Raw genomic sequence first — 20,264 nt, forward strand, 5'->3', positions numbered from 1 at the left:
CAGGTTGCCCTATATGCAGTTTTGGTGGGTGTATGATTGTCTAGATGGGGAAGAAATGGAGGTAGTGACAGATATTATTTTCCTGGGTTCCAAGATCACCGCAGATGGGGACTGCAGCCAAGAAATTAAAAGACGCTTGCTCCTGGGGAGGAAAGCTATGGCAAATCTAGACAGCATCCTAAAAAGCAGAGACATCACCCGGCCAACAAAAGTGCGTATAGTCAAGGCTGTGGTTTTCCCAGTTGCAATGGATGGCTGTGAAGGTTGGACCATAAGGAAGGCTGAGCGCCAAAGAATGGAGGCCTTTGAACTCTGGTGCTGGAGAAGACTCCTTGCACTGCAAGGCCATCCAACCGGTCAGTCCTAGAGAAGATCAACCCTGACTGTTCTTTAGAAGGCCAGATCCTGAAGATGAGACTTAAATACTTTGGCCACCACCTCATGAGAAAGAAGGATTCACTAGAGAAGAGCCTAATGGTGGGAAAGATTGAGGGGAAAAGAAGAAGGGGACGGCAGAGAATGAGGTGGCTGGATGGAGTCACCAAAGCAGTCGGCGTGAGCTTAAATGGACTCCAGAGGATGGTAGAGGACAGGAAGGCCTGGAGGAACATTGTCCATGGGGTCACGGTGGGTTGGACATGACTTCGCAACTAACAACAACAACCACAACTGTCTCCTTGATTAACTACAAGTAAAGCAAAGCCCCTTTTCAAAACTACAGGGAAATTACCTAGGAATATTGATCAGTTCTGGTCCTTGTGCCATTACAGAGCTAGGAAAACTGCAAAAACAGGACAATCAAAATCATTCAGGATGAAGCCCCTTCCTGACATGGAGAAACATAGCAACTGAGGGGCTTAGCTTGGAAAAAAAAGGAGTTTTAGGGAGATATAAGAAAGCATTAAACACACACACACACACACACCACACCTCAAGAGCAGGACGTTTTTTTGTCTCTGAACACAACCTTGCCATTGATTGAATTGCAGTGCGGGAAGACTCAGCAAAAAGGGATATTTAGGGCACAATGCATAGGTAAGACAGTTGTGATTAGGGAAGCCAAGTTGGATGCAGATAGATTCAAAGGAGGTCAGGATCCCCGAGGCAATTAGCAGGGATGACTGTTTCTCTCCTCATCTCTTGATTAGATTCATCAGAATAGTAAGAGTTGGAAGGGACATTGGAGGTCTCCTAGTCCAACCCCCTGCTCAAGCAGGAGACCCTGTACCATTTCTGTATATCGGACATGAATACAATTGAACGAGTCCAGAGGTATTTCACGAGAAGAGTCCTCCACTCCTCTGCTCACAATAGACTCCCTTACGCCACCAGGCTCGAAATGTTGAGCTTGGACAATGTGGAACTGTGCCGCCTGCGGTCAGACTTAAGCATAGTACACAAAATTGTCTGCTACAACGTCCTACCTGTCAACAACTACTTCAGCTTCAACCACAATAATACACCGGCAAACAATCGATACAAACTCAAGGTAAACCGCTCCAAACTCGATTGCAGAAAATATGACTTCAGCCACAGAGGGGTCAATGCCTGGAATGCTCTACCTGACTCCGTTGTTACATTCTCTAACCCTCACAGTTTCAACCTTAAACTGTCTACGGTGGACCTCACCCCATTATTAAGAGGTCCATAAAGGGGGCGTGCATAAGCGCACCAGCGTGCCTACCATCCCTGTCCTATTGTCCCCATTTATTGATACTCATTTCCTTTGTTCATGCCCATGTTTATACTCATACCTGTCATCTTGTACATGTTTGACAAATGAATGAATGAATGAATGAATAAGGCCCGCAGCTATATTCCTTTTGGCCTGCCACACTTTCTATTATTCTACTATGCCATTTCTATTGTGGGAAAATGGGAGGGGGGATGGTAAGGAGTTAAATGCTATGTAGCCAAAACAAAATCCCTTTCTAGAAAACCAAGGTCATCCTTTGTCTCTGTGTCTCCTTTGTGCTTCTGAAGTTCCACTGGTTTAACTGTTAGGAAATTTCTCCCTTAATTCTAGGTTGCTTCTCTCCATGGTTACTTTCCATCCATTGTTTCACCTCCTGCCTTCTGGTGCTTTGGAAAATAGGTTGACCCCGTCTTCTTTGTGGCAGCTCCTCACTGCTATCCTATCACCCCTAGTCCTTCTCTTCATTAGATGAGACATAACCCAGTTCCTGCAACCATTCTTCATATGTTTTAGTCTCCAGTCCCCTAATCATCTTTGTTGCTCTTCTCTGCACTCTTTCTAGAGTCTCCACATCTTTTCTACAACGTGGCGGCCAAAACTGAATGCAGTATTCCAAGTGTGGCCTTACCAAGGCATTATAAAGTGGTATTAACCCTTCATGTGATCTTGATTCTATTCCTCTGTTGATGCAGCCTAGAACTGTGTTGGCTTTTTTGGCATATGTTTTAGCCTCCAAGTCCCTTAATCATCTTAGTTGCTCTTTTTTGCATTCTTTCTAGAGCAGGCATGTCCAAAGTGCGGCCCGGGTGCCAAATGTGGCCCTTTTTCAAATTTCAAGCGGCCCGCAGCCTTTTCTCCCCACTGGAGTTATTTGTTTAGTCTTTCATAAAATACTGTATTTTTCGAAGTATAAAGATGCATCTTTTTCCCCTCAAAAAAGAGGCTAAAGGGAGTTCCGGTTCCGCCGGCGGCGGCAACGGGCAGCTCTTTGCCCGCTCCGGCTCCCCGGTGGGCTTCCCCACTCCTTGGGGGTCACAGGACACCCCGCAGAGGGGTGCTGCCGGAGGGGCGGCATCGCGGAGGACTCCTGCAGCGGCGGCGGCCGGCGGGAGGTCTCTTGCGCGCCCAATGCACCGGGGAGCAAGCTCGGAGGGCGCTTCGCGTTCCTACGCCTCGCGCCTCGCTATAAGCCGACTGGAGAATGCAACAATTGAAGGAAGCAGCTGCAGTGCGGTGAGGTTGCTTCTCTCTTCATCCCTTATTCTGCATGAAGATTTACTCAGCCTTTTAAAACTTTAAAATAACTTTCGGAGCATTTTGGAGGTGCGGCTGGAGGGAGGGGGGTTCCCCCCCCCTTGGACAAGCGGCGAGGAACAATTTTGCTCTCAGCCCCCGGGGAAGGAGGAGGGGGGAGAGCCAACGAATGAAGCCTCACTTAGGCTGAGATGATTTTCTTTTCAATTTAATCCTACATATTACAATGATTTGAGGACTTTTGGAACTTTTTAAAACTTTGTTATGCCTCTGTGCCCAAAACTGGCAGGGCAAGATGGCACACTTCCGTTGTCTTTATGAACTCTGAAACCTGACTCCACCTTTAAAATTCAGGCTTCCGGTCTTTGTCTCCGTGTCTCCCAGAGGAATCTCTTGTGGATTGGTATTTTTTAAACCTTCTAGGGGAAATTTTCTATCTATTGCCAGACTTATTGGAGAGACTCTCTTCTGCCTGGTTCTTCTGCTCCCGGATTCACCTGGCTACCCTTCTTTTCTAACTGTTTACTTCATATTTGGACTGAACTTCTAACGTTATAAAGGATGGCATCCAAAAGACCCCCTCCTGGAAAACATGGCTTTGCCACTTCTGCTCCAACATCCGCAACATCCAGTCCAGCCACACAGTCAAAGATAACAGAACTGATGCAACATAAGACTACAGAGATGGACTTTCAACAAATGCTTCAACAAATTTTACAGGGCCAGGAGGAAATCAAGAAACAGCTAAGGGAAATGAAAGATGAAATTAAAGAAAAACAAGCCCAAATATATAAGAACTCACAAAGACTGAATCTTCTGGAAGGGGGGGTGGAGGAGGTGAGGGGGGGTAGAAGCTGTGCAGAAAGGGAACAAAGATCTTGACATCCAACAGATGAAAATAGAATTTGAGAGAATGTCCTATTACCTTAGATTTCAAAATGTTATAGAAGAAGATGGGAAAAACATAAGGGACATCATGATAAACATCCTGGCTGACTACACACATAAAGAAAAACAACAGATGGGGTGGGATATAGACCTGGTTTATAGAGTGAACTCAGCTTATGCTAGAACTCACAATGTACCCAGGGAGGTTCACATTAAATTTCTTAGAAAAAGCACAAGAGATGAAATTCTGGGTGTACAAAGGGGGCAAGCATTGACATACCATGATATGGAGATAACCATTCTGAAGCAGATCCCTAAGAAGATTAGAGAAAAAAGGAAGAATTATTCGCAATTAGCGAATAAATTATACCAGAAAGGGGTGTGGTTTAGATGGTTGATGCCTGAAGGTATGCTGATATTCTGGGAGGAGACAAGAATTAGAATCAATTCACCCATAGAGGCGCAGGCCTTTATGGAAAAAAACAAAACACTCCTAGAAAAAACATGAGACACTACAACGGACACGCAGGACACGGGAGGGGCCAGAGCTCTGCCAGTGGAGGGAGATGGGGCAATAGCAAGAAGACTCAGATCACAAAAATAAACAAGAAAATCATATTATTATAAACTGACCGAAAGTGATAATGGAATTATATCTGGATTTTATATTGTAATGTCTAATCTGATTGAATTTAGTAACAGAACTAATATGCTGATTATAATCAATTATATACCAAAGCATTATATATAAATGTATACTATGAGTATGGAGAGAGGGGCGCCTGTCACACTTTGCAACTGCCATAATTTGTATACCTGTCCATTTACCCTTTTCCCTATAAATGTTGAAAAACCAATAAAAAATTTTTGTCAAAAAAAAAAAAAAGAGGCTAAAAATCTGGGTGCATCTTATAAACTGAATACAGCATTTTTTGCTTCCCAAAACTCTGCCCCCTTCACCAAAATGGCTGTGCATAGCCTTTAGGAGGTTTTCAGAGTGCTCCTGGGGGCTGTGGAGGGCATAAATGAGAAAAAACCGGGCCATTTTTTGCTCAACTTTGCCCTCCCCCCCTAGCCCCCAGGAGCACTCTAGAAGCCTCTTAAAGGCTATTCATGCCCTTTTAAAAATAGGCCCATTTTCGTGGGAGAGTGCAAAAACTTTTTTTTAAATTTGCCTCTTCAAAATCTTGGTGCGTCTTATACTCCGAAAAATACGGTAGTTAATTCGCATTTAATGTTAAGGGTTCAAAGAATGTCAGGCTGAATGATTGGCCCCACACATTTTCACCTCACCAAATCTGGCCCTCCTCACAAAAAGTTTGGACACCCCTGTTCTAGAGTCTCAACATCTTTTTTTTTTTTTGCAATGCAGTGACCAAAACTGGATGCAGAATTTTCACTGCGTGGCCTTACTAAGGGGCTTTATAAAGCGGTAATAATATCTCACATGTAATAATATCTCACATGTTCTTGATTCTACCTCAGTTAATGCAACCTAAGGATTGTCTCAGACTGCCCACTGGGAAGTGACCGAAAAAGAGGCTCCTAACCCTAACCCCCAATGCAATTCAGGACTCCGGACTTGAAGAACCAAAGCCTCCCCCCCCCCCCCGATCTGGCCTCAAAGTTGTGACCGCTGCTGCAGTAAGAAACAAGCATTTCCGAGCGTTAAGCTTCTACGCAGCTGCTACTGCTGCTTCCCCCTAGATCCAGAGGCCTTGACACACAAACTCCCCACTCTGAGCTCACCCCAGGAGCCGCTCCCCTCCCTTTCTCAATCACGGCTGTGGACAGGTGGGACGGGTTATGGTTACAGAGGCTTAGGAGCATCCTTTTGTGCGATCAAATATTAGAACCGCAGCGAGGTAGGCACGAAAGGGAAAGAGGGCAAAGGAAGAGAGGCAGCATTCTTGGATAAGCCCGGCTCAAGGTCTGTGGCTTCTGCAAAAGGATGTGAGAGGAAACGCAACACGAGCATGACTTGGGTGAGGGGCGAGGAAGGAAAGTATAAACTGCATCATGACCGCATCATTTGGGGGGAGGGGGAAGAGAGAAAGAGAGAGAGATTGAGAGACAGAGAGATTGCGAAAGAGACCAACAGACAGAGAGAGAGAGAGAGGGAGAAACAGAGATAGATAGATAGATAGATAGATAGATAGATAGATAGATAGATAGATAGATAGATAGATAGATAGATAGATAGACAGACAGACAGACAGACAGACAGACAGACATTTTATATTGGGAGAGACAGAGAGATTGAGAAAGAGAGGGATAGAGACAGAGACAGAGAAATAGAGACAGAAAGACACAGAGAGATTGAGAGAGAGAGATTGAGAGAAACAGAGAAAGACAGAGAGAAAGAGAGACACACAGAGAGATTGAGAGAGAGAGAGAGAAATAGAAAGAGAGAAAGAGAGAGAGAGAGAGATTTGAGATTGAGAGATTGAGAAAGATAGACAGAGAAATAGAGACAGAAAGAGACAGAGAGAGATTGAGAATGAGAAAGAGATTGAGGGAGAGACAGAGACAGAGAGATTGAGAAAGAGAGAGACAGAGAAATAGAGACACAGAGAGAGACACAGAGAGAGAGATAGAGATGGAGATAGAGATAGATAGATAGATAGATAGATAGAGAGAGAGAGAGAGAGAGAGAGAGAGAGAGAGAGAGAGAGAGAGAGAGAGAGAGGAGGGGGAGTCATTTGAAAAAGAAAGAAGGTTGGAATGGTTTTGAAGGGGAGATTTATTTTCTGTTAACGCAGCACAAGCAGTCCTGCCTGGCACCAAGGCCGACCACCAAAGGATTCAGGTGAAAGAAAAGCTATTGCCAAGGGGGGGAGGTTGGATCTTTGATGGGGATGAAGTAAGGGACAAAGATTTCTCCCCCACCACCACCACCTTCCAGTTGTTGGCAAGGAAAGAAATTCTCCCGCAACGGAGTGATGGCTTGGGAATTTTAAAACGGTCTGTTTTGCAACGTTGCAAACCACATCACAGTTGCATTACCAGAGGAGGAGGGGGGATAAGAGAGAGGAGGAGGATGGGTGGACTGGGACCAATTGCCAGGCAGGGCCCCATCCTCTGCGACTGTCAGTGAAACCAGGACAGGGATGAATAGTGCAGCTCAAGCGCTTCGGCCACGGAAAAGTCTGGCCTTTGATGTGCAGGATTTCAACACCTTTGCGCAGGAATCTTCTCAACTAAGAGTTAACGCCTGCTTGATAAAGACCAATGGAATTCAAGAGAGGCTGGTGTCAGGGTTTAAAATAGCACCCAAAAGTAAATCAGAGTCCAAGGCAAAGGATTCCTCAAAGTTCCAATTTATTAAGAGAGCCATGTTGGCACATCTGGGAAAACCCAAATCTGAAAGCTTCCTGGTTTTCCCCACCTGATTGAAAGTTCAAGATCTTGCCCCCACACCCACAAGTCCATCCCATGGTCCAATCTTCCACTGCCACGCTGGCAGTTCCACCCCTCCAGTTCCGGTCAGGTGCAGTGGTGCAAAGACAAAAGATGACCTTGGCTTTCTAGAAAGAATTTTGTTATGGCTACATGGCATCTCACTCCGTACAATCCCCTCTCCCATTTTCCCACAATAGAAAATGCCTAGTAGAATAATAGAAAGTGTGGCAGGCCCAAGATCCAAAAGAAAAGATGGCTGCGGGCCTGACAGTCGGGCTTAGTCCGCTTAGACTATGTAGGGATTCTAGGCTGGTCCCTCTTTTGACTCCGCCCCCAGATTCTGCCACTGTTTCTCCTACATTTTGTGCCTAATGTTTCAGGGTGATGGGGGTGTGATAGATCAGAAGCAATGGTGCAATTCAGCCAGTTCTATCCAGTTCGGGTGAAGCAGTAGCGGTGGCTGCAGGAGGCTCGCCCACCCGCCTGGACATCATCGCGTCCGGTTTTTGACGCTCTGCACATGCACTGAAGGCCTCCGCGCGCTCACATTTGCGAACCGGCAGCGAAGGTAAGTTGATTTCACCCCTGATTAGATGATGATATCCCTTGCATACTACCGATTAAAAGGAATCTTTTCTCCATAAATATTGACTGCAGCTGGGAATTAGAGCCTGCGTGAAGAGAATGCGACCCTCAAAAGCTCGCTCTGACCTTGACGGATTACATTCCCTCTTTAATCAGGAGGAGGAGGAGGAGGGGATCCGCTAACTCATCCTTACAAAACCTTCCTTGCCAGATATCTCAAGTGAGGTAGGGAGGAATTGGTCTAATGGCATCTACAATTCCTGGTTGAAACCCTTGGTGTTTTGCTATGAGTGCAACTGGAAAAGGTGTTACCGGAGCTATAAAAGGAAGGCCATGGTTATCCTAGAGATGAGGGCCCTTGTTGTATGAGTGCAATGAGCACTGATGATGTTACCTAGTTGGGTAGTGAAAGGTCTACAAGGAAACAAGTAAGCTTACTTCCCAGAAGTAACGTGGAAGATAAGTTTCGTTAAAAACCGAGCGCCAAGCTCGCGATCACCCAACCAGTTGTTAAACCAGCAGGATCCCATCAGAGGTGGGTTTGTACCAGTTTGGCCGAATCAGTAGTGGTTTGCTGGTTTAGCAACCAGCACTGGCAGCGACCCAGGCTGGCCGCGCCCCTGAACCTGTTCCCTGGTTGGCGTGGAATGCGGTTGTTTTTTTCAATGTTCTGCGCATACACAGTCCTATTTATGGGCAACTGCGTATGTGCACAGAGCATGCGTCTGGCCCGCGTGCGAGCAAAGCAAGCTCGTGTGCGCAAAATTGTACATGCACCGAACCGGCAGTAATGCCCGCAGCAACCAACCCATGGATCCTACCACTGCTTAACTCCACACCCACTAGTACTGCCCCACCGGAAAATCAAGGTTAAACATTATGTTAAAATGTGAGCTTTCCGGGAGAAAAATGAACAGAATCCGTTGTTGCGTCCTGAAGTGGATCTGAATCCAACGGAAGTCTCTTTAGCTCCTACGTTAGCGGATGTGGAGGGCAGATCAGGATGGCATTTCCACGGGCTAACCAATCTCGTTGCCGTTCTGTAGGGGATGTGCTCAAAAGGGCCAGGGAGATTGACTTAGCATGCTTCCAGAAAGTCATTATATCTACAAGTAACCTCCTAAATAAAGGCAAGAAACAGAAGTCCGTGAGATCAAAAGGTCATTTGAAAGCAAAGCTTAATTTGCTTGGCCGGAGGGTGGTTGGCAAATCAGCTCTGGAAGTCACACAACCCAACTTGTATTCAGGCTGAAACTTCCGGACTAATTTTTCCTTGCTTCTGAGAAGGACACGTGTGGCATTCATTCTGGGATACTGTCTCAAGCTCCGTGGTCTAGACGTTCCTCGTTTCTTTCTGGTCAACCCCCAGTCTGGAGCCTTGTTGGGTCTATTAAGCAATGGATGGAAACTCATCAAGGAGAGAAGCTACCGGGAATTAAGGAGAACCCTCCTAACAGTGAGGACAATCAACCAGTGGAATGTCTTCTCTTCAGAAGTTGTGGGTGCTACACATCACTGGAGGCTTTGAAGAAAAGACTGGGCAGTCACATGTCTCAAATCCAGCCCTTGCTTATCAATGGAGACCGAGTGGAGCAAGTAGCCGGTTTTAAGTTTCTGGGTCTTATCATAAAAGAGGAGCTGGCATTGCAGCCCTGGTCAAAAGGGCCCAGCAGAGATTATAAGACCTGAGACATCTCAGGAAACAACAACTGAATGGAAAACTGCTGTCGTCCTTCTACCGCTGCACCATAGAGAGTATTTTAACTTACTGCACCTGTGTATGGTTTGCCAATTGCACAGTGGCAGGTAGGAGAGCGCTCCAGAGGGTCAACGTCATTGCCCAGAGGATCACGGGTTGCCCCCTCCCCTCTTTGGAAGAGCTTTAGAGCTCCCGCTGCCTTAAGAAAGTTCAAAACATTCTTGCAGATCCATCTCATCCTGGGTACCCCCTTTATTTTTGAACTATTACCATCTGGCAGACGGTACAGGACAATGAAAACAAGGACAAATAATAGGCTGAAAAACAGCTTCTATCCCACAGCAATAACTATGTTGAATTCTACTGTATAGCGCAATATCGGGTTTTCAATGTCAATTGTATAGAAGGTGAAGGATGCGTCTTTGTGTTTTTATTTTGATAGTTGTAATGTACACTGAAGTTGGCATTTAATTTCGTTGTACCATGTGCAATGACAATAAAGTAAATTAAAATAAACTAAACTAAACTAAAATGTTGTAGGGTCTCCTCCTTGAGCAGCGGGTTGGGCTAGAAGACCTCCAAGGTCCCTTCCAGCTTTGTTTTATTCTACTTGGATCATTGCCTGGCTACACTGGACCAGCCAACAATCAAACAGGGTAAGTACTCCATAATCTACAATTGCTCAAAGTAACTTATTTTTATTTATTAAATCTGTACGTCCCCCCATCTCCCTACCAAGCAACTCTGGAGGGCTATCTAATATCGAATATAACTAACCTACAGGCAGCCCTCGACTTACAAGAGTTCACTTAGTGTCCAAAGTTACAACTGCACTGAAAAAAGTGACTTATAACTTGTCTTGCACACTTACGACTGTCTCAGTATCCCCGTGATCATGTGATCATGTGATCAAAATTAAGATGCTTGGCAACTGGCAAATGATGATGGCAGTGTCCCGGGGTCGTGTGATCCCATTTTGCGACCTTCTGACAAGCAAAGTCAAAGAGGGAATTCACTTAACGACCGTGTTCCTAATTTAACCACTTGCAGCAATTCACTTAACAACTGTGGCGAGAAGGGTCGTCTAATGGGTCAATGCTCACTTAACAAAGGTTGCACTTAGCAACATTAATCTGGGGCTCACGTGTGGTCATAACTCGAGGACTATATGTATTAAGCCAGTCGTGTTTCAGGCAGTATATGGGCTATTAACATTGATCCACAAACATGGCAAAACAAAAAAACCCATCCAGTGTAGCTTGCTTAGTTCTTAAATTCTGTGGACTGATCAAAAGCACCTTCAGAACTTATGACAACTCAAAGATGGTTTTCCGACAGAATTTTCTCTCCTCGCACATGAAATAAAAGGCGCCCTTTTCATGTAAAGCATGCGCAGTTTGTTTCTTTGACAGAGGAAATTCGTGGCTTCTATTATTACAGCCCTGCACAATTACCAAGTTGAAAATTACTTACTCAGCTGTAGTTTTACAACAAAATGAACCTCTAGCCGCATCAAACTATGTAATTGGCCCCTTAAAAAAAGAGCAGGTAATATTTCTCAGGAATAAGCTCAATGCTGGGTGACTTCTTGGATGTTCGGGCAGAATTAGGGAAACCGTTTGCCACTGCTGATTTCTGATAATTTTTTTTTTGAGTTCCCAATTTAGTGTCAGGCCTGCAGCCATCTTTTCTTTTGGATCTTTGGCCTGCCACACTTTCTATTATTCTACTATGCATTTCCTATTGTGGGAAAATACGGTGTTAGATGCTATGTAGTCATAACAAAATTCTTTCTAGAAAGCCAAGGTCATCCTTTGTCTTCGCACCTCTGCACCTGACCAGAACTGGATGGGTGGAAGCTGCCAGCGTGGCAGTGGGAGATTGGACCATGGGATGGACTTGTGGGTGTGGGGGCAAGATCTTGAACTTTCAAGTGCGTGGGGGAAAACAGGTTTTCCTAGATGTGCCAGCGTGGCTCTCTTAATAAATTGGAACTTTGAGCAATACTTTGCCTTGGACTCTGATTTACTTTTGGGTGCTATTTGGAACCCCTGACATCTGGTCTGCTACTTTGGATTTCCTGTAGTCTCTCACCCCATAAAAATCTTAAGTGATTCTAGCTGAGCTTCACAACCCCCCAAAAAACCACCAGGTGTCCGGCCCTCTCAATTCCTGGTAAATAGATGGGGAAGAAATGGAGGTAGTGACAGATATTATTTTCCTGGGCTCCAAGATCACCGCAGATGGGGACTGCAGCCAAGAAATTAAAAGATGCTTGCTCCTGGGGAGGAAAGCTATGGCAAAACTAGACAGCATCCTAAAAAGCGGAGACATCACCCTGCCAACAAGAGTGTGTATAATCAAGGCTACAGTTTTCCCAGTTACAATGGATGGCTGTGAAAGTTGGACCATAAGGAAGGCTGAGCGCCAAAGAATGGAGGCCTTTGAACTCTGGTGCTGGAGAAGACCCCTGCGAGTCCCTTGGACTGCAAGGCGATCAAACCGGTCAGTCCTAGAGGAGATCAACCCTGATTGCTCTTTAGAAGGCCGGATCCTGAAGAGGAAACTCAAATACTTTGGCCACCTCATGAGAAGGAAGGACTCACTGGAGAAGAGCCTCATGCTGGGAAAGATAGAGGGCAAAAGAAGAAGGAGGTGGCTGGATGGAATCACTGAAACAGTTGGTGTGAGCTTAAATGGACTCCAGAGGATGGTAGGGGACAGGAAGGCCTGGAGGAAGGTTGTCCATGGGGTTGCAATGGGTCAAACACAACTTTGCAACTAACAACGTGTTAATCTGTGTTTTTGAAGCTTTGCTATGCTAGTCTGAACTATTGAGGTTCAATCTTACTTATCTTTTCAAGGTTTTATTAGAGTCTATCCTAAACACTGAAACTAATTATTCAAATAAGTAGACCCTGAAAATAAAAGTCTTTGCTTTCCATCTTTCCGAACGATAACGAGTTGGTTTAAGAAATTTCTTTTTTGAAAAAAAGTGGCAAGCGAGAGAGAGAGAAAAAATGACTGCAGGATTTATTACACCCTCTAGCAGGATAACTTTGACTAGGAAAAAATGAACAGAGGCAAGATTAGGGTTAAGTATGAGGCACTGTTTCCTGAGGGTAAAAGCCAATAAGCTCTGAAACTGCCTACGATCCAACAATCCTAGATTCTCCTCTTTTCCCAGAGGTTTTCAAACAAATTCTGGATGGATTTTTTTTTCGAGATCATTTAGTGGATTTTGGCATTGAGCTGGACATTAGACCAAATGACCTTGAGAATTTCTTCCAATTCCTACATTTTATTTAGTCTGGAATCTCTACATTTTATGATTGGGCCAGTTAGACTATCGTTGATCCTGCAAAACAATACAAGTTAACTTTTGTGTGTGTTATTTTTAAGCCCCACCGGGCAATATGTTCATTAATCTGGGATTTTTATAGCCCGATTCAAACATTTCTCGAGAGAATCCTTCCCATGCTTGCTGGATGCTACAGTTAAGTCTCCACCCTGCTGATATAACACACACTCCAAAAATGTAAAATGTTGCATTTGATATTTGCAAAGTACATTCTCCTGTAATGTGTACACACAATATTTTCAGTAAAATAGTTATCTTCTGATTTTTTAAAAAATGCTGTCAACTGTTTATGTTGCAACAGATTCGAAAGTTAATTCCTCAGCTAATGGGTATCTATTAGCTCTGCTAATGCATGTCTACTTAGGTGAGATTGGGGATTCAAAATTGTGTACTACCGATTCCTGGCTTGGTGGGCATGGCAGGGGAAGGATACTGTAAAATCTTCATTCCCACCCCACTCCAGGGGAAGGATATTGTAAAATCCCCATCCCCATTCCCTTCCTACTGCAGGGGAAGGATACTGCAAAATCCCTATTCCCTCCCCACTCCAGGGGAAGGATATTGTAAAATCCCCATCCCCATTCCCTCCCTACTCCAGGAGAAGGATACTGTAAAATCTCCATTCCCTCCCTACTCCAGGGGAAAGATACTGTAAAATCCCCATTCCCTCCCCATTCCAGGGGAAGGATACAAAATCCCTATTCCCTCCCCACTGCAGAGGAAGGATACTGCAAAATCCACATTCCCTCCCCACTCCAGGGGAAGGATATTGTAAAATCCCCATCCCCATTCCCTCCTTACTCCAGGAGAAGGATACTGTAAAATCTCCATTCCCTCCCAACACCAGGGGAAAGATACTGTAAAATCCCCACTCCCTCCCACTCCAGGGGAAGGATACTGTAAAATCTCCATTCCCTCCCCGCTCCAGGGGAAGGATACTGCAAAATCCCCATTCCCTCCCCGCTCCAAGGCCCCTTCCAGCTCTGTTATTCTGTTATTAATATGCCTTTCTAAAACCCCGACAACATCTAGTTACTTCAGACAACCGTGGGAGGCCAATCACCAGTATAAAATAGATGTATAAGATCATGCATTTTTGATGAGTTTAGATCGGGTAATTTGCCACGATTAATATAGGAGTCTGTGCCTCATTATTGGCCTGTATAAATTAAACAGAACCAGTACAGGAAGTCCTCGATTTACGACACTTCATTTAGTGACCATTCAAAGTTACAACAGGATTGGGGGAAAAAAGGTGACTTATAAACATTTTTCACAATGATGATGGTTGCAGCATCCCTGTGGACACGGGATCAAAATTGTGTTGCTCGACAACTGGTTCAGATTTATGACGGTTGCAGCGTTTGGGGGGGGTGGGGGGGGTCACGTGTGTCGCCTCACTGTGTCCTTTTGACAAGCAAAGTCAATGCAGAAGGCAGGTTCACTCAGCCACCGGGTTACCAACTTTACAATCCGTGATTCGCTTGGCAACGGTGGCAAGACACGTCGTAAAATGGGGCAAAACTCACTTAACAAATGTTAACAGAAATCACGGGCATAATTGTGGTCGTTAAGTCAAGGACTACCTGTATATGTTGCTACCTTTACACATAATATATAACGTATTTTTCGGAGTATAAGATGCACCTTTCCCCCCCCCAAAAAAAGAGGGTGAAAATCTGGGTGTGTCTTATACACTGAATACAGCATTTTTGGCCTCCCGAAACCCTGCCCCCTTCGCAAAAATGGACATGCACAGCCTTTAGGAGCCTTGCAGAGTGCAAAAACTTTTTAAAAAATTTATTTCTTCAAAATCTTGGTGCGTCTTATAGTCCAAAAATACGGTACTACATGTTTTTATTCTACATTGCTGGTTGTCTACCACTTAATGTGTGACCAAAGCACTATACGGCAATGGTAAAGGTTCCCCTCGCACATATGTGCTAGTCGTTCCTGTCTCTAGGGGGTGGTGTCCATCTCCGTTTCAAAGCCGAAGAGCCAGCGCTGTCCGAAGACGTCTCCGTGGTCATGTGGCCGGCATGACTAAACACCAAAGGCGCACGGAACGCTGTTCCCTTCCCACCAAAGGTGGTCCCTATTTTTCTACTTGCATTTCTTACGTGCTTTCGAAGTGCTAGGTTGGCAGAAGCTGGGACAAGTCACGGGGGCTCACTCAGTTACGAGGCGCTAGGGCTTCGAACCGCTGAAATGCTGACCTTTCCCATCGAAAAGCTCAACGTCTTCGCACTATACAAGCCACCTAAAAGTAATAACCCCTCGATTTTGTGTTTGGGGAAGAAAATCACACCGAGATCTGCAGACGGTCAAGCAAGCCAAGGCAGCCCAAGGAAGTGTAGAAAGATGAAACGAAACGTGTCTTCAAAGCCACATGGGCTTTTTTTTTTCCTTCCCCTCTTTCAAAACTGCACTGTAGCATTGCACCAAACAATTCTGTGGCCAGGGATAGCTGGAAAGACACATCCTGAAATCTAGGAAGACTCTTACGAGCGGACTTCGGGAAAGGAATGCTTTGGGATCTAGGGAGGGATGAAGGAATAGTGAATCAGGCAAGGCTGGATCTATTGGGAATCTTGTTCTGGAAGCAGATTTTGGCCACCCCCACCCCACCCCACCTCCCCTGTGTACTATTAAAGGCTCTGATTCACGAAAGAGCACATACTCTACTCTGCTCTGCCCTTCACTGTCCATCTGGCCTTTGGGGGGGAAAAAATTAAGTAGGTCAATTGGGCAGGGACGCCAGCTGCTAAGGATGGAAAATCCCTCTGCATTCTCATCTGACCCAAAGTCTAACAATATGAACAAAAGAAACTTTTTTAGCAGATGGCAAGCGGGCCCTTTTTATGCCCGTGGTCTTCACCGGGCACAACCACCGTTATCGTTTTTTGCAATCATGGGCTTGGAATGAGGAGGCTTTGGCCGTCCAAACGGCAAATTTCCCCCCCCAAGGGGATAAACCAGCGGGGACCAGCGCTTTTAAAAGAAGGAATTGGCCTCCTCTCCATGGAGACCTTTCGGGGGCCATCGACACCAGTTCCTGGGGGATGGTGAGGCTTATTCACCGTCCTTCTGGGCGGCCCACGGGGAGAACATGCGCTGCGAGCTGGCGTCTCCTGGATCAGCACATTACAGGGTTAGGGTTGCAAGGAAGGATGGGGAAGGGTAGCGCAAAAGCTGCCCCTTGGGAGAGGGAAAGAGAGAGCAGCTTGTGCTTTCACTCCTTGCAGAGTTACTTGAGGGAGGGGGCTTTTTCTTCAGGGAAGGGGGTCACTACCAGCAGACCCAGCTCGGGAGCAGGGGCAGCTTGGCTTGGGGCTAGAATACCCAAGCAGGAGGGAATCACCGTGTCAAAATATTCCCCCTTGGGGAAAAGTCTTGCTGTTCTTAAAAGCAGAAGGCCTGTCTCTCGTTTCCCACACACCCCACATCCCCAAAGCACTAGGATGGTAGTGAACCCCAAAACACTCAAACCTGCCCGAAATCTGCCTTCCGGTGGAGGGGGGCAGCCCTCTTCAGTCAATCCAGACTGGGATTGTGAAGATAAAAATCAGGGGAACGGAAGAAGAGATTCGGAAGGCGAGGGGTAATCCCTGGAGAAGCAAGCAGTTGGCGGGGGGGGGGGGACTCAAGAACCCCCAAAATGCCAAACCTCCTCAAAAGGTGTCTTTCTCCCCCCCTCCCCCCAGCAAGTCCAGGCTGGGACTGTCAAAATAAAGTCAGGAGGAAGGAGGGAGAGGGGTTCTCCCTGCCGAAGAAAAAATGGGGTACTCAAGAACCCTCAAAATGCCACACCTCCCCAAATGGTGACCATCCACCCCCCCCCCCCCCGGCAGCAAATCCAGGCTGGGGTTGTCAAGGTAAAATCAGGGGAATGGAAGGGGAGGGGTTATCCCTGGAGAAGCAGGTAGTTAGAGGGGGAAAACGGGGTACTCAAGAACCCCCAAAATGCCACACCTGCCCAAAAAGTGCCTCCCCCCCCCACTCCCTGGGCAACTCCAGGCTGAGACTGTTAAAATAAAGTCAGGAGAAAGAGGGGTTCTCCCTACAGAAGAGACAGGTAGAAGAAAAATGGGGTACTCAAGAACCCCCAAAATGCCACACCTCCCCAAAAGGTGACTCCCCCCCCTCCCCCCAGCAAATGCAGGCTGGGATTCTGGGATTGTCCAGTGAAAGTCAGGCAAAACGAAGGGGAGAATAGGAGGAGGGTTATCCCTAGGAAGCAGAGGAAAAAACAGGGTGTTCAAGGACCCCCCAATGCCACACCTCCCCAAAAGGTGCCATTCCCCCCCCCCAGCAAATCCAGGCTGGGATTGTTAAGGGGGAAGTCAGGAGAAAGGAGGGAAGAGCCTGGAACGGAGGGGGGAGGATTTAATCCCTGCAGAAGAGACAGGTAGAAAAAAATGGAATATACTCAAGATCCCCCAATGCCACAATTCCCCTCAAAAAGTGCCATTCCTCCTCACCCCCCACCCCCCACCCCAACACAGCAAATCCAGGCTCCGATTGTCCAGGGGAAACTCTCGAAAAAGGGGAGTGGGGGTTAATCCCTGCAGAAGAGACAGAAAAAAATAGAATACACTCAAGACCCTCCCCCCCAAATGCCACAATTCCCCCCCATACCATTCCCCACACCCTGGAAAATCCCAGTTGGGAATGTCCAGGGAAAGGCATGAGAAAAATGGTGGGGGGGATTTAATCCCTGCAAAAGAGTGTGTTAGAAAAAACGGAATGAACCCCCAATTGCCACAATTGTCCCAAAAGGTGCCATTCCAACCCCCCACCCCCACCCCACCCCCCACTTCCCCCACAAATCCCACCTGGGATTGTCCAGGGAAAGTCAAGAGAAAGAGGGGAGGGGATTTAATCCCTGCAGAGGAGACAGGTAGAAAAAAAGGAATACAGTTAAGACCCCCCAAAAGCCACAGTTCCCCTCCCCCCATGCCATTCCCCCATTCCCCACCCCCACCAAATCCAGCCTGAGATTGTCCAGGGAAAGTCATGAGAAAAAGGGGGGGTGTTAATCCCTGCAGAAGAGATGACCCCCCCAAATGCCACAATTCCCCCAAAAGGTGTCATTCCACCCCACCCCACCGCATAAAATCCCACCTGGGATTGTCCAGGGGAAGTCAAGAGAAAGAGGGGAGGGGATTTAATCCCTGCAGAAGAGACAGGTAGAAAAAAAGGAATACAGTCAAGACCCCCCAAAGGCCATAATTTCCCACATGCCATTCCCCCATTCCTCACCCCCACCAAATCCAGCCTGAGATTGTCCAGGGAAAGTCATGAGAAAAAGGGGGAGGGGGTTTAATCCCTGCAGAAGAGATGACAACTCCCCCCCCCCAAAAAAAGCCACCATTCCCCCAAAAGGTGCCAATCCACCCCAACCCCACTCCATAAAATCCCACCTGGGATTGTCCAGGGAAAATCGTGAGAAAGTGGGGGGTGGATTTAATCCCTGCAGAAGAGGCAGTTAGAAAATAACAGAATAGTGTCAAGATCCCCAAAGGCCACAATTTCCCCCCCACCCCGTACCATTCCCCCAGTCGCCACCCCCAGCAAATCCAGGCTGAGGGATTGCCCAGGGAAAGTCAAGATAAAGTGTGTCTGTGTGTGGGAGGGGGGGTTAGATTTAATCCCTGCAGAGGAGACAGGTAGAAAAAAACGGAATACAGTCAAGACCCCCAAAGGCCACAATTCCCCCCCCATGCCCCCACAAGCTGAGATTATCCAGGGAAAGTCAACGGAAAGTAAGGGGGTCGTTTAATCCCCGCAAAGAGGAGAGGCAGGTAGAAGAAAAGAGGAGAGGGGGAGAGAGAGAGAGAAACCCACCCACCCTCCCCAATCGGGCTTTACTCACCCAAAAGATCAAATTGAAAAGGAACATCATGTACTTCAGGCAGCACAAGCAGCCTCTGGCCATGCTGCACTTCTTAAACTCTAGGAGGAAAACAAAGGATAGATCCAGGTAAAAAACCAGGTATTTGCTGCTGCTGCTGGCGGCGGCGGCGTTGCGGGGCTCGTCCCTCGGCAAGCCGGAGCCCGCGGGCGCCCCACCGGCAGCCCCACCGGCGCCGTCTCGGCCTTGGCGGCGGGGTCCGGCTGTGCCGTAGAAAGCGCCGGCCGTGAAGCCCCGGCTGAAGCGCTTGCCCGTCGGCGAGGCTTTGGCGAAGTCGGAGTCCTTGCTGTCCAGGGACGGGCTCCGGCGGATGGAGGAGTCTTCGCTACTCGACTTCTCCATGCTGGGTGCGGGGGGATGCGGCGGCGGGCATCGCCCGGCCGAAGCCGCTTTCGGCCTCTTCCAACACCCGCTTCTACAGCTTGGCCCGCATCGCCAGCCCCTTCCTCCTCCTCTTCCTCCTCCTCCTCCGCAGCCCCTTCTTCAGCGCAGCGCCGGCTCGGCTTTCCACGCCCGGGATCGAGGCTGAAGAGGAGGCGGCGGCATGGTCTTCCTCACGGGCGCACCGGCATGATTCGGTCCCCCTTGGCCCGATAAAGGGGCAGCCGCGGAAGTGAAGGGAGGTCCGGCCGGCTGGAGACGAACGTCCCCCAGCCCCTTTAGCCAAGCCAGCCAGCTCGTCCCGAGCCGCCGGCTCTTTCCCGTGCCGGACGGAGGTGTCCGCGCTTAAATAGCCTTCCTTTCCAGCTCCGCCCCTTTCGCTCTCGGGGCGGCCAATGACGAGGGGGCTTTCATCCCCCGCGCGCCGGGACCAGCCCCCCCTCTCCCCCCAAAAAATGATACGAGCACTTTAATAGGATTAGCGCTCCCGGGTTTTGCCTATAGAAGTGCAACAAGGGGGACGAGCGGCGGCTCTTTAGCCGTGTATGAACATGAAAGGGGACGGGAGGGGGGGAGGAGGAGGGGATCCCTCCACCGTCATGCGGAATCAGAAGGTGGGATCTTGCCCTTTTAAGATTTCCTTTTGATCCGACTTTCTCCGTTAGATCTGGCCAGGGGAGGGGGAACCCGCTCGGCTCGAATTCCTGGCAGCTCTGCGGGGCGATTTGCCCTCCGGTTATTGCAAGGTGCCCCAAGCGGGTGGGAGACGCTATTTAAGGGTTGTAGGAAGTTAAAACCCCTCGGAAACTGAAATATCCTGGGAGATATTAAGAAGGCAGAATATTATCTTTCCCTGGGTGGGAAAAGGAAGAAAGGTGTTTTTAAAAACACAAAGGAGCTCCCTGCGGCTTCCTGCCACTCCCCCACCCACGTTTGTCAACGCTGCTCTATTCTACATAACATAAGGTAGGATTAGCCTTCTCCAGAAACTCACCGCAAGGGACTTGGGAAAATTACATCAGCCAGCAAGACAACCAATACTTGGACTCAAAACACAGTCTGCAGTGTTGCCCCTACATGGCCC

At 47.6% G+C, this 20,264-nt stretch overlaps 1 protein-coding gene across 2 annotated transcripts in view; it reads right to left on the bottom strand.

The window, feature by feature from the left end:
- The window catches only part of TSPAN9 (tetraspanin 9), a 104,470-nt gene that overhangs the window by 35,167 nt on the left and 49,039 nt on the right, over positions 1–20,264 (bottom strand). Inside the window, exon 3 of one of the 2 annotated variants that reach the window (XM_081958023.1) lies at positions 18,761–18,840. In XM_081958023.1, coding sequence (XP_081814149.1) covers positions 18,761–18,823 — 63 coding nt within the window. In that variant the 5' untranslated portion in view covers positions 18,824–18,840. Of the gene's footprint in view, positions 1–18,760; positions 19,486–20,264 lie in introns of those variants that run through there. The other variant, XM_081958022.1, reaches the window with a different exon arrangement.

This window comes from Natrix helvetica (genome assembly GCF_964273705.1).
Source record: "Natrix helvetica genome assembly, chromosome: 6".
Classification (NCBI taxonomy): Eukaryota; Metazoa; Chordata; class Lepidosauria; order Squamata; family Natricidae; genus Natrix; species Natrix helvetica.